At 51.5% G+C, this 12,699-nt stretch overlaps 1 protein-coding gene across 3 annotated transcripts in view; it reads left to right on the top strand.

Annotated features, from left to right (window-relative positions):
* SCHIP1 (schwannomin interacting protein 1) overlaps positions 1-12,699 on the top strand; it is a 182,114-nt gene that overhangs the window by 149,371 nt on the left and 20,044 nt on the right. Inside the window, exon 1 of one of the 3 annotated variants that reach the window (XM_069792850.1) lies at positions 12,042-12,187. The exons of the other annotated variants lie outside the window; for them this stretch is intronic. Within the exon in view, the coding sequence (XP_069648951.1) occupies positions 12,158-12,187 (30 nt within the window). The 5' untranslated portion in view covers positions 12,042-12,157. Of the gene's footprint in view, positions 1-12,041; positions 12,188-12,699 lie in introns of those variants that run through there. 3 annotated transcript variants of the gene reach the window in all.

The raw sequence follows: 12,699 nt of genomic DNA, 5'->3' as shown, positions 1-12,699 counted from the left end.
GGGAAGTGCCGGGCTGAGATTTAAATCCTCTCTCAGCTGGTAGATGGCAACGCTAAAAAAAGAGAACTATATTAAAGTGCTTAATTCTTTATGCATACAAAAGCTGCTAGTACGTACAGGCCGTAGGGAATTGAAATGCTTTTAGTGAGTTATTAAAAATTTAATCTAAACTTTTTATTTAATGTAATTCCTATATTGAATTTATTAAAGAGGGACTTGGGGAAATACCAGATTTCTGTACCTGAGTCATGTGTGGCCATCCTCTTCTCTGTTTCCCTTGCCTGATAGGAGTTTGATCATAAACTGTTCTTACTAGTTTAAAAGAAAAAATTAATCTGTGAATCATTTTTCCTTACTGAATTCTCTGTGCTGTGCGTTTGCATTAATGTATAACATCCAACAGCTTAGCATATATCCTGGCACAATCTAGCTGGCCTTTTCTTTCGTCTTCTGCTTTCTCATCTATTATTTCTCAGCTTGGAAATTGTAAAGCCAGCTTCTAGCTGTGCCTTGCAAAGATGAAAGAGGCCTGTTCTTAGGAGGAAGACTCCCAGCTTGCTCCTTCTGGAGGCTGACCTGGGAAGCCTTGGAAGCAGCGGGGAAACATCCTGTAACCTTGAAAAAACATCTCCAGGACCTTTTCCAGTTGTCTGCTTGTGGGGAGGGCAAAGTAGGTGAAAATCAGGGCACGTGCCTGCAAACCAGACCTCTGCACAGCCTAGTCCCCCTCTTCTTGTCAACGTCTTTTAAAACATGTCCTCCAGTGACCAAAATGGCTAATATTTCCATACCTTAAGAGTATTTAAATTGCACGAAAAAGTTGCTCAGGAGCTTATCCAGTCCTCCTCCCTGCACAAAGGCTGGATGAACTATACCTGTTGTTTCCCAAGAATATCAGTCCAGGCTGTCCATAAGATACGTGGATGAGGGTTTCCCATGTTTTACAGATAGTACCGTCTCTCCCTATATGCCATATTGCCATATACATATAGACATATATCTCGCTTGATGTAAAGATGCAAGATGAGTTTTTGCGGTGCTGGTCCCGGGCTGTTCCCTATCCCAGCCCTCTGCACGGCTGGGTCCGACACCAAGCAGAAAGCTGCGCTGCCGTTTCAGGATCACTCTGAATTCCCATCTTCTCCAGCGCTTCGTTTGCAGGCCCTCCCACCTTATCTGTGCATTTTCGTACTCGTGGAATGGTTTGGACATAGAATTAGCTGAAGGTTAATATCATTGAGATTGCTGGTACTAATAATAGATGGTGGAGAGCTTCTGCAGCATCCAAAAACTCTTCTAAGGGCTTCAGCGGCGGGGCAGGGCTGAGCCTTTAGGAAGCCACGCGCTAACGAGGCTGGAGCTTGCAGCCAGTGTTGTCTGTGGAATGTAACACACTGCTTAAGGCATGCCTGTTTACTCTTATTTTTATGTTTTGCACTGGATCAAACAAAACTGGAATCAAGGCTGGAGTAGTTTGATGTCTGGATCCAACCCTGCAGATGTCCCTGCCTGGATCCCCAAGGGACAGCATTTCATCCAGGAGACAGAGCCAGCTTGCTTGATGTAGTAACTGTAGCTTTATTAAAATTTTTTCGCTTGTTGAAGCAATGTATTTGGAGGAAAACTAGTAAACATGTAACATAACACATGTCTGGCGGAGAAATAACAGCTTCTGGTAAAATAAACTTTCCACAGTGAAGGCCACCAGAAGTATCTCCGTGCCTTGGACGTGCTGCTGCTGTTTCAGGGATGGCGATGAGTATTCCCTGGAGCAATACCCACTGCGGCAAAGCAAAGCACTCCTCTGCTCCCCAAAGCAGCACCCTGAGACCCAGGGCGATTTATTTTGTAACTTTAAGCTGTAATTGCTTCGCTGTAGCAGCTAGCATTCTCATCGCCTTCTCTTTTTCCTCCCACGGCCCAGGTGTTTGGTATCCCTCATTCCCTTCCAGCTGTGCCGTGATGGGTTTCGGACCAGCCCTAGGCTCTGCTCCCCAGACGGGGTGTCGATGCGAGCTCCCGCACAGCCCGTGCGTGACCTGCAGAAACAATGGCCCCAAGCGAACAAAATGCCAAATATTTGCATTTGTTATAAAGAGCTTTGCTTTGCTCTCCCCGGGTTGGTGCGTCAGTGGCTCTGAGCAAACGGTGACCCGTCAGGTGCCGAAGCCAAATTCTCTGGAGCAGTCAGTCACCACGAAGAGCGAGGACAGGCTGCGCAGCTTTCTCTGACCCCGAGCTGTAGCTCTTTGGACCAAAAGATATTTTACATACACTTCATCAAGAACCGATTGGGAAGGTGCAGGGGCGCGGGGAGGCCGTGGAGGTGTGCGGGCTGCTTTCTGCAGAGGTGCTCCTCGGCGCGGAGGTGCCGGCGAAGGGTTGACCGTGATTCCTTGGTTTACAAGCCAGGGCTCCTGCCTGGCTGTTGCTCTACTTTCATGTTAAAATGCCATTTATTATCCTTCTGCTCTGGGCTCGCAGCTGCAGAAAGCAAACACCTTCTCTGAGCGTTTTCTTTCTGTGAGCAGCTTTTCTGCAGCTCCTTTTGCACTGATAGGTTGGTAAAATCCAAAAATATAAGCTAATTTCTCTGTAGAGGGAGTCTGAGGCCCAGAAACAGCTTCTGCTTAATGGCATATCAAGAGGTTGTGCTGATACCCGATTGCTGGGGAGTTCCTGAAGCTTTGCAAAAACATTACTGGGCTTGTTTGCAAAAGGTAGGGCTTAGTCCTAGAGCCACCTCGGCCTGCCCCGGCGGTGCAGGGGTGTAATGGTGGATTTAATGTCCCTGACGTTAAATGCAGAAGTCCAATATACCCTTAAACGCAGAGGCCGTGGGAGGGCACAGGATGGGGTGAGTACTCCGATTCCCCCGGCCAGCTGCAGGGGCTGAAATGGGACCAAGGCAGGGGTTTGATCTGCAGCGCTGCTCTCTTTTCTTCTTTATGTTTGACTTCTCGTTTGTCTTCACGAGTGTTGAAGTACCGAAGCCTTACTTCGCTGCTTAATTATCGTTATTCCATCTAAACTCGAAAATTAGATGGGAGTAGCGCGCGGAGAGGCCGAACGCGTTGCGTGCGCGTTAGTTCTGCTGGAGAAGGGGCTAGGAGAGCCAAACGCTGGTTTGGATGAATGTGATGCTTAGAAAAGCTCGGAAGACGGCCCCTATCATGCAAACAAATGGTAATTCTCTGCGGTTTGGCCTCGGGAACAAGGAGCCGCTGTGTGCAAATGCAGCCCTGCTGCGCAGGGATGACGTGCTGCTCCCCGCTCCCAGGTATTTTGAGCGCTCCCAGGGATTTTCGCGTCGGAGGTGCCGGAAAGCCGCAGGCAGTCGCTTTGCTGGCTTGGGGCATCCAGGTGGCCAAGCCGCGCAAAGGCACGTCTTCGGGTGAGGTGGTCCTGGGACGTGCCCTCAGCACCCGCCAGCCTCCAGCAGAGGCTGGGCAGCATTGGTGCAGGGCTGCTACCCGTCTGCTGGGCTGAGGGACTGGACGGTGTCACTCGTGTCCCCTCGGCGGGGCAACGGCCCTGCTCCTCTTGATGCTGGCTGGGCAGAGCGTGGCGGAATTGGTGGGATGCTGTAATTGCAATTAGCTCCAGGGGAGAAGATGGCGGGGGGGGTTGGAACGGGGCTGGGGTGGCCGAGTGCTGCTGGAGCAGCCTTGGAGGGGGTTCCCACCGGGCTAAGCTGGGTTTGGTTATTGATCCCTCCGTTGTCCCGTGCCTTCATCCCAGGATAAAACACTGCACGTTGCGCCTCGTCCTTTCTGCTCATCCAAATTAATCCTCCTGCCGCTGCTGGGCCCTCCTGTCACCAGTGACTCAATCATCACTCAGCTCAAAGGTTCAATTTTGACACAAAGATGGTGTAAGTAAAAAAAAAAAAAACGAAAAACAAAAAACCTCTAACAAACCCTGCACATGCCTCTGTCAATATTGGTCCAATTCCAGCAGACACCCTAAAATGAATCACCCGTGATCTTTATTCTCTTTAAAGACTCACAGAAAACAATACACTGTATTATTAGTAGAAGCTGGAGGCTGCCAGAGCAAGTCTGCTCGGAGGAAAAGAGTGCCTGAGGCAGAACAGGAGAGGGGAAAAATCTGATTTAAGAGACAAGAGTCGTTGTCTTGCTCTTATATGGTTCTGCTCTGCCACCAGGCAGCAGCCCCACGCGCGCAGCTCCCTCGCTCCATGACTAATAAGGCTCAGCTGGGATCCACCCTTGCTTATCCTGTTATTTTTAGCTTTTTCCAGCCTCCTGCTCAGTGTGCCTGCCCTACTGAGGGGGTATAACTTCACGTCTTATTTTAAATACTGGTTTTGCAGCCTGGCAGACTCCCGTGGAGGGCTGTGGTGTCAGGAACGGGCAGGGATGCAGTTTGTTATCACTGATGGTATTGTTTTTGGAGCTTGTCATTGATATCCATTGCAAAATGTGCCACGTCCATTAAGTGTAATCAGCTTTCTGACCTACAGGCTGCTGCAGCACAAGAGGATTATTATTTTTTTTCCTTTTCAAGTGACAGTGAGGTTGGGACTCAAACTCAGAAAATCATCTTTACATCCATCTTCTTAAAGGCTGAAAATGTAAAACAAACTTAAAGCAAGGGCCAGGTTTTGCTCACACGGACCTGGGTTTGCTCCCACACCGTAACTGCATCCTTCCAAAAAACCCTGATCTTGACAGTGTAGGGGTTTGAACCTCTTATTCTTATTGATTAAGAGGTTCAGGCTTACTGATTTTTGGAGAGTTGTGAGCATAGTGCAAGTAGACCCCCCCCAAAAAAGGAGTCGATTTCTGCCAGGCTGTGTTAGTAAGCTTGGAGTTATGGACATCAGACTTAAGAGCTGTGTGAAAAATCCCCTTCCGCCTATTTTTATCCCAACCATGACTCAGAGGGAGGTTTGTCTCCGTAAACTCAGGGTTTTATTGTGGAAGCATGTAAAGGACACTGCCACTACCTGTTTGTATTAGTATATTCACATTTATGGTATTTGGCTCTGTTTGAAAAAGAAACTTTTAATTTCAGTGTGAGTTTGTAGTACGGTTTGTTTACTTCTTCAGCCTGCAAGTCCCCATTCTGTGCTTTTACCATCCATTTTGCAATTAAAATGAGTTGCAATATAAAGCCAGCCCATAAATAAGCCCTCTCAGCCTCTCCCTGCCGGAAAGCACAAGGGGAATGGGAAGGGATAGACGGGCTCGAGGCGACCGGTGGCAGGATGATCCTGTCCCCATCCGCAGACGTTGCCCTCTGACTCCTGTGGGGTCACTGACTTAATTTAGAATTGATAACTCAGTGCTTAATTTTTGTTATTGGATGAACGTAGGTGCAGCCTGTCGCTATGCTCCATGCTGAAGGCAAATTCATCGCCCGTATTTAAATGCAGGTTCTACTGCTGTCTGTCTGCCTGCATGGCCGGACTGGAGTTTCTGGGACTTTGCCACAATTAAAAGGGCTTAATATTTCATCCAGAAATTGCTTTTGGCCCCAGACCAGTAGCTTAATGGTTGCTAAGTGTTGAGCGTGGGACGTGGGATTTCTGTATGTGCTTCCAACTCATCAACATTTCCATGTAACTCTTGCTGTCCCCAGTCTGAGGAAGCTGAAGGCCACCCTGTCCTTCATCCTCTCAGGGAAAATCTCTCTCTTCTCCCTCTTTTCATGCCATTTTTTCCCTCTTCATTGTTGGAAAATACTTTAGGTCCTCTCCCTGCCTGCTGTTAAAATGTGAGGGTGTGTAATGGGGGCCCAGTGCAACTTTATTTTTTTCAAATATAACAAATTTATATTTGAAAAATGAAAAAAATAAAGGGGGGGAAGAGGGATAGGAAAGCCTGCCTGCAGGCTGCAGGCAGCAAGCCCGAATGTGCCGCAGAGCGAGGGGAATTTGAAAAGGCGTGACTGGGTTATTAGCTCCCTTTAGAAACTTCTACCAAATTTGTTATCGAAGAGATCTGACGAAGATGTTACTCGGCGCTCACGCGTGAGAAGAAATAGCTTTAATGCTTTTCAGTTATTCTGTATCAGTCCTTATACGGCTGCAGCTGCGGGGATGTTTTCTGTAAGATTTCAGTTGGTTTGGGGAGCTGCTGGGTTCCTCCCGCAGGTGCCAGCATCCCCCCCCGGGCACGGCTCGGAGCAGAAAATGGGCTTTTGAGCCGCAGTCGGGGGGTACGGGCTGTCGTGGCCGTGCCGGGCGCGGATGCCGGTGCCTGGCTGCTGCTGGCGAAGGCAGGAGGAGGATGAGGTCGGACGCAGCTGGTCCGGGCGGCGCTGGCGGGGGCACGTCTGGGTCCATCGGCCGGCTGGGGACGCTGCTGGGGGTCAGTTATCCCCGGGGCCGGTTCGGCTGCGGGCAGAGCCGGTGGGCGAGGTTTGATTTTGGTTTGGTCGAGGCAACGTGAAAATAATAGGCTGTGGCTGAGCGACGCGTGGGTTTGTTCTGGGTACCCCAGCCCCTTTGCCTTCACGGGACGTCGGGTCTCCTGCACTGCGCCGTCTGCATGTACAGGCCAAAAATGCTGAAAATTGTTTGTAGCTGATGGGATTTGCTACAAATCCTCTCCCAAATGGGACAGAAATAGTGCTGCGGAGGGAGGTGGATTGTAACATTTTTTAATTTATTGATGCTAATGCAAAAAACTTACAAGTTTACCTTGTCCTGCTGAAAAGCTTGTGTTCTCCATAGCATTTTGCATACCGTGAATACTGCATTTTCAAAAGACCGGCCTGTTCTTAAGAGTATAAACAAAATTGCAAGGAGGCAGCTGTAGCTTTTCTGTTGCTGTCTCCCCATGCTCCTTAGGAGCTGGTCGGTGAAATGGTTCTCCATTCATTAGCAGTAAATGCTTGGTGGGCTATCATACCTGCTCATCATCAGAGCGCTTGTAAATACTCCGTTAAGCACGTGTGATCCAGCTTATAAATTGTACAATTGAAAATTAAGCCTGTGAACTGTATCAGTGAGTCTTTCTAGATGGGTTTCATGGGAAAGTCTGATTGTTTACCGTGTATTTTGTCACTTCTATATCACCAGAAAGTTATAAATACTTGGGTGACTTAAATTACTCACCCCAATTCCCTGTAAAGCGTTTGACATCCTGTGCATCAGCGGTATCAGAATGTGAAATTGCTGTAACCTTCTGTTCCATGTTTTGAGGGAAGAGAAAGTCATGGTTTGATTATGTAATGGCAAGGATGCCGTCTGTGGGACGTGTAGAAAACTGACATTTTTGGACAAATCTCTTTATCGCTAAAAATGGAGCATGAGACTGTTAAAAATGCAAGATGTGCACTTCTGCATCAAAATAAAAATGCAACAGGTACCCTTCCTGGTGCTCCTTCATTCCCCAGTCATGCAGGTATTCCAAAATAACAGTAACTCACTATAGAGTGGGGTTTTTCCCCTGCATTTCCCTGATAATGTCAAATTTGGTCCTCGGAAGACTAAGAAGAGTTTTATTCTAACATTTCAGGGCACAAGTATTTATCCCTAAAAATTGATCAGTTGGTACCCCTGTGCTTCAGGAGGGATTTGTAGAGCTGCTGCTTGTAAATGACTCCAGAAACCTCCGTGGAAGTAGAAGGGGCATGGAGGAGGGAAGGGCACTGTTTGGATTCTTAAACCGTCACAGGTTTATCCCCTCGTAGAGAAGAGTAACACATCCAAAATGATGGAAAACACCTCAGCATCATCTTCCTTAAATAAAAAAGTAATAGTCTAAAGCATTATATATGAATGTAATCCAAACAAATACTGCCCTTTCCAAGCAGATGTCTAGTATTAACTGATTAAAAAATAATCTTTTTCAGTTTTTTTCTTGCTAGATTTAAACCCTGGAAAAGCTTTAGCTCGGCTTAAAGAAGAGCTAAATCCATCACTCCCAGTAAATCATCAGCAAATAAAGCTGAAATCCCATGATGCTGGATACAATTCCCAGTTCCCCGCAAGCTCGCTGTGCTGGGGATCGGGTCAGCGGGAGCATCCCGGAGAGGTCGGTGAGGCTCGCTCGGGCGGGCTCCCTGCCTCTCCCTCTGCTAGTGATGCGGTGTTCAACTCCTCCCTCATTTTCACCTGCCACATGATCCAGCTGCGTATTTATTTTGAGATATGAAGAAAAAGTGTGTTAATTTAGACTAGCTTTTTGTATCAGCCAGATGGATCGGCTGATACCAACCCGAAAAATAAACTTTCCCAGCGCTCAACCTGATAAGGCCCCTCAAGGAATGACTGCGGGCGGGAAAAAGTTTCTGGTGTTTTCATCGGAGATGAGGGAACCCATCGCTAGCCTGCCTTGGTGAATCAAAGCTGCTCCTACCCTTTGCTTTCCCCTCGCATAGCTCTTGGGCTGAAGGGCTGTGTAAGTCCTTGCAGCTGGTGGGGTTCAGGCACGCAGCGCAGGACACGTGTGTGTAAAAATAAATGTGTGGGACAGTGAGAAATGACAAACGCATAAGGAAAAGGGCTGTTCGTGGCTTTCATGTGAGTAATGCGTCCAGGCTCCTTCCCTTCCCTTCCCTCCCACGGCGGCGAGAACATTCCCCGCTCGGCTGCCCTCTGCTCCCAGGCAGTGCGAACGGGAGGGTTTGCTTTATTTTTTTTTTTTAAGGAGTGTTTTCCCCGAGTAGGAATGACGATGGGAGAGTTGATAACCTCCGTGTATTACCCCCTTTCCCCTGTTAATGATTTCCTCGGTCCTGGGACAGAGGTGTAGCACAAAGGGCTGCGATGGGGGCAGGCAGGGCCAGCCTGCCTGGGGGAACGGTGCTGCCTGCGTCTGCCACCTTGTGCTGTGGATACAGCTGCTAGAGAGGGCCAGGCTTGGGGATGTGCTGGGGGACCCAGCCAGGGGGCTTTCTGTAAGTTTAAAAAAGAAAAAACAAAAAAAAACCCACAGAAAAAAACCAACTAAAAGTTGTGCAGAGAATCAGAAATTATATATTTTCCCCCAGAACTGGGGATACCAGCTGTTTTCGTCTTCCATAGATGGATAATTAATGAAATCCTGTTGTTTGACTATGAGAATTATAGTGTATCTGGTAAAGCTGCATCTTCTTTCTCTGCGGGGCAGCTGCCCCGGTGGTGCGTCTGTGGGGAGTAAGTGGAGGGATACTGCTGCCTGTGCCGCGGGATTGAATTTCTTGTGTCGTCACCCCTGAAGCCCTGCAAACATCCAGGGCATCGGGACTGGTCTGTTCCTGGTGGCCCAACTTAATGGCAGCACAGGTCCAGGCTTGGGGACTGCTCAGCCCAGATTGACCCTGCCCCTGAGCAGCATCTTCCCCAACCCTCTGGAAAAGACCTGGAGCGGGGGTTTTGAAAGGAAGTGTTGCGTGCTGGTGTCCCCAGCTTGGTGTCAGACCCCCTGGAGATGTTCTCCAGGGCTTTCTGAACCACACGTTTCTAGTTCAGAGCTCGTTTTGGGGCAAGCTTCAGGAAAACTTGTCGAGATCGTCTCACAAGTGGTGTAAGACACCCAAAGTTCGAGGGTGCCTCAATACGAAAAGCAAAAGGAGGCAGTGCAAATACCTCCTGGGTTTCTCTTCCCAGCTGAGAGGGGCTGTTGGGGGTCCCTGGGGGTTTCCTTGGGGCTTCCCGCTGGCTTGTGCCTCTGCAGAGGGCAGCAGCGCTTCTTCACCGCCTTCATCCAGGAGCATCCTTTCCCATTGACCCACCTGGACAACTGCCAGCAGTCTTTCACTCAATTTAATCACTCATTGCTTTAATTATTACCTGCCTGCCCGCCTCATTTCTGAACGGGTAATCGCAAATGGATGTAGAACAGAGGAGCGAATCCAGAGGTTGAGGACGATGCCTGGCCCTTTCCACCTGCATCTGCCCCGGTGGGAAGAGCCTTGCTGCAAACGGGTGGCTTTGCTGCAGCAGGTGACATGCTAAGCCAAAGGTAGCGCTGTCCCTCGGGTCATTTTGCAAAAGGAATAAGATGACAAATAGGTTGGGGGGGGGGGGGGGTTCGCCCCGTGCCGCAGCAGACCTGGGTGCAGGGAGGTTGGTGCAGTCCCCGCCGGGGATCTGCTGCACGCGGAGCGGCTCTGAGTCACTGCTGTTATAGATAGACCCGCACGTGGGAAGCGGGGGGTAATTTCAGGAGTTTTCCTTGTGATGCACATAATAAATGGCATTAGAGATTATGTAATACGTGGAGCTGCTTTTAGCTTGCCACAGATACTTTTTCCAAAGCAAGCCCGAGATTTATGCAGTATATTGAAGAGTGGGGATGTTTTATTTTGATGTTTGGAAATACCTGCCTCGTTGAATGGGATTCTTTGCAGATCCGGTAAAAAATAGGCACGACTTCATCCTCTCTTAAAAACTTATGCAGAATTTTTTTTTTTTTTCTTTTTAAATGAAAGCTCTATTTTTTTTAAAGCTCTCCTCCTGTAGGGGAGAGGGCATCGGGGAGGAGGGTCTGGGTGTTTGTCCCCATCCGTGCCGCCCAGCTGCACGGGACTCGAGGGACTCTCCGTCCGCCCACGGCTGCTCCGGCCTGTTTGGGCGGGTGAGAAGCTGGGAAAGCTGGGACAGAGCGATGGTCCTACAAAGGCCTTTTTTTCTAGAGGCACATCTGGCGTAGGGAATCAAATCTGAGACGCCTCGCGAGCAAGTGTTTCTGGTTTTCAGAGTCATGTGCGTTTCTGAACTTAGCCACAGCGGGCGGCGACTAGGAGCAGAATAAAGCCCTATTTGCCTAAGGAAGGAAGGTGAGGCATGGAGTTTCTTTTAGTTGCGAGCCAAAACGCTGTCGCCTGCCTGGGTAAGAGCACCCAGTGCACGGTGCAAGCCCAGCCTGTGGCGCTGCCGTCGCTCTCTGGGCATCCCGGTGCCCCTCGGATGGGCCGTGTCCAGCCAGAAATAGGGCCTGAATGGGAGACTGGCTGTGTCCTCGCCCCCAGCTGCGGCCAGGGCCAGCCTAGCCCCAAAAATTTGCAAATGAGGCTATTGGGGTATGTGTTACCCCCTGGAGAATGAGTGGTGAAGTCGAACCGAGCTACGAGAGCCCAGCGCTCGGCAGATCGCAAAGGCAGAGAATGATAATCTGCTTGTCCCGCCGCTCCGTCCAGTCTCTCCTATTAAGGACTTTTAAAATAGAAAGCAAAATCAGGGTTCGGTTCCCTCCATGCGTCAGGCCTCCAGCCTGAGCCTGCAAACAGGGCAGAAAGTTTGATAACCTCACAGCGTTATTTTGGGGTAGCAGCGGGGTATTCTGCAAAACGGCAGTGAATTCCCGCTGGGTGCGCAGCAATGGGGGGGGGCGGGGGTGCAGCCCACCCAGCCATTGCCCTGCAGAAAACATCCTGGCTGGATATCTGCTTGATCTTCACAGGCCTTTTTGGGGGGAAAAACGTGTCCGGAGACGGCCCTTGCTTCCATCCGGCCCCAAGTGTGGCCAAAATGGGGTCTCCTCCGCGGTCGAAGCCCAGCCCGGGTGGGTGCCGTAGCGGAGAGCCCCCCCCATGCTTCACCCTCTCTGCAGGGTGGATGTATAATTAGCTGGAAATGTAGGGCAGAGCCTTTTTCCAGGAAAAAAAAAAACAAAAAAAACCCAAAACCTGCGCTACGTTTCTGCGGCGGAGGGTAAAAGAAAGGTACCTGCTCCTTTTTTATTTAACACCCCGGTGTCTCGCAGCGTTTTGGGGAGCCGATGCCGGCGGCTGTGCTCCATGGAGCCGCCATCCAGACCCCCAGCCCCCCCCAGCCCCCAGCACGGTGCTGCCGCAGACTTGGGGGGGGGGGACACGGGGGGGGGCTGGAACTGCGGCTGCCGCAGCGTCGCCCCGGGGCTGGGGGGGGGGGGGGGGGGGGGGGACCACGACACGACACGGGACTTCCCACCCATAGCGCAGTGTCTGGGGAGGAGGAGGGGGGTCCGACGCGGTGCCCCCCCCGCTTTGTGCCGGCGGGGGCGGGACCGGCCGCCCCCCCCCCGGGGCTGCCGCTGCGCAGGCGGAGCAGCGCGGCAGCATCCATCTTCCCGGCTGGCCCGGGCTCCCATCTTCCTCCTCCTCTTTCCCATCCTCCTCCTCCTCCTCCGGGGCCGGAGACCCCGCGGGGGTTGAAAGGGAGGGAGGGGGGGGGGGGCCGGCTGCGGAGCTGGGCGGCAGCGGCGGATGATGCTCGGAGATGGTCCACCAGGAAAACTGCTCCTACCAGGTAAGGGGCGAAACAGGCCTGGCCCCCCCCTTATTACCACGGACTGACCCCCCCCCGGGGGGGCTCCGGGCAGCCCGAGCTTGCTGGGCTGGTGTGTGTGTCCCCCCCGGGGCTGGCGAGGCAGCGGTGGTGGGGAGAAGCCCCCGAAAAGTCTGTTCGCCCGGGGGGGGCTTTTGTACTCGCCGTGCGATGCTCGGAGGCACCGGGGATGCGCTCGACCCGTGGGGGGGGGGGGTGGCTTTGGCACCCCACTCCTGCCTGCACCCCACTCCCTGCACCCCACTCCCTGCACCCCACTCCTGCCTACACCCCGCTCCCTGCACCCCACTCCCTGCACCCCACTCCTGCCTACACCCCGCTCCCTGCACCCCACTCCCTGCACCCCACTCCCTGCACCCCACTCCTGCCTACACCCCGCTCCCTGCACCCCACTCCCTGCACCCCACTCCCTGCACCCCACTCCCTGCACCCCGCTCGCCGTCCACCTGCCTGGATGAAACTGCTCCCCGTGA

This window comes from Haliaeetus albicilla, chromosome 9, assembly GCF_947461875.1.
Source record: "Haliaeetus albicilla chromosome 9, bHalAlb1.1, whole genome shotgun sequence".
Taxonomy (NCBI): domain Eukaryota; kingdom Metazoa; phylum Chordata; class Aves; order Accipitriformes; family Accipitridae; genus Haliaeetus; species Haliaeetus albicilla.
Note: the sequence above shows the minus strand (reverse complement) of the source record. Positions and strands in the feature narration are given on the sequence as shown.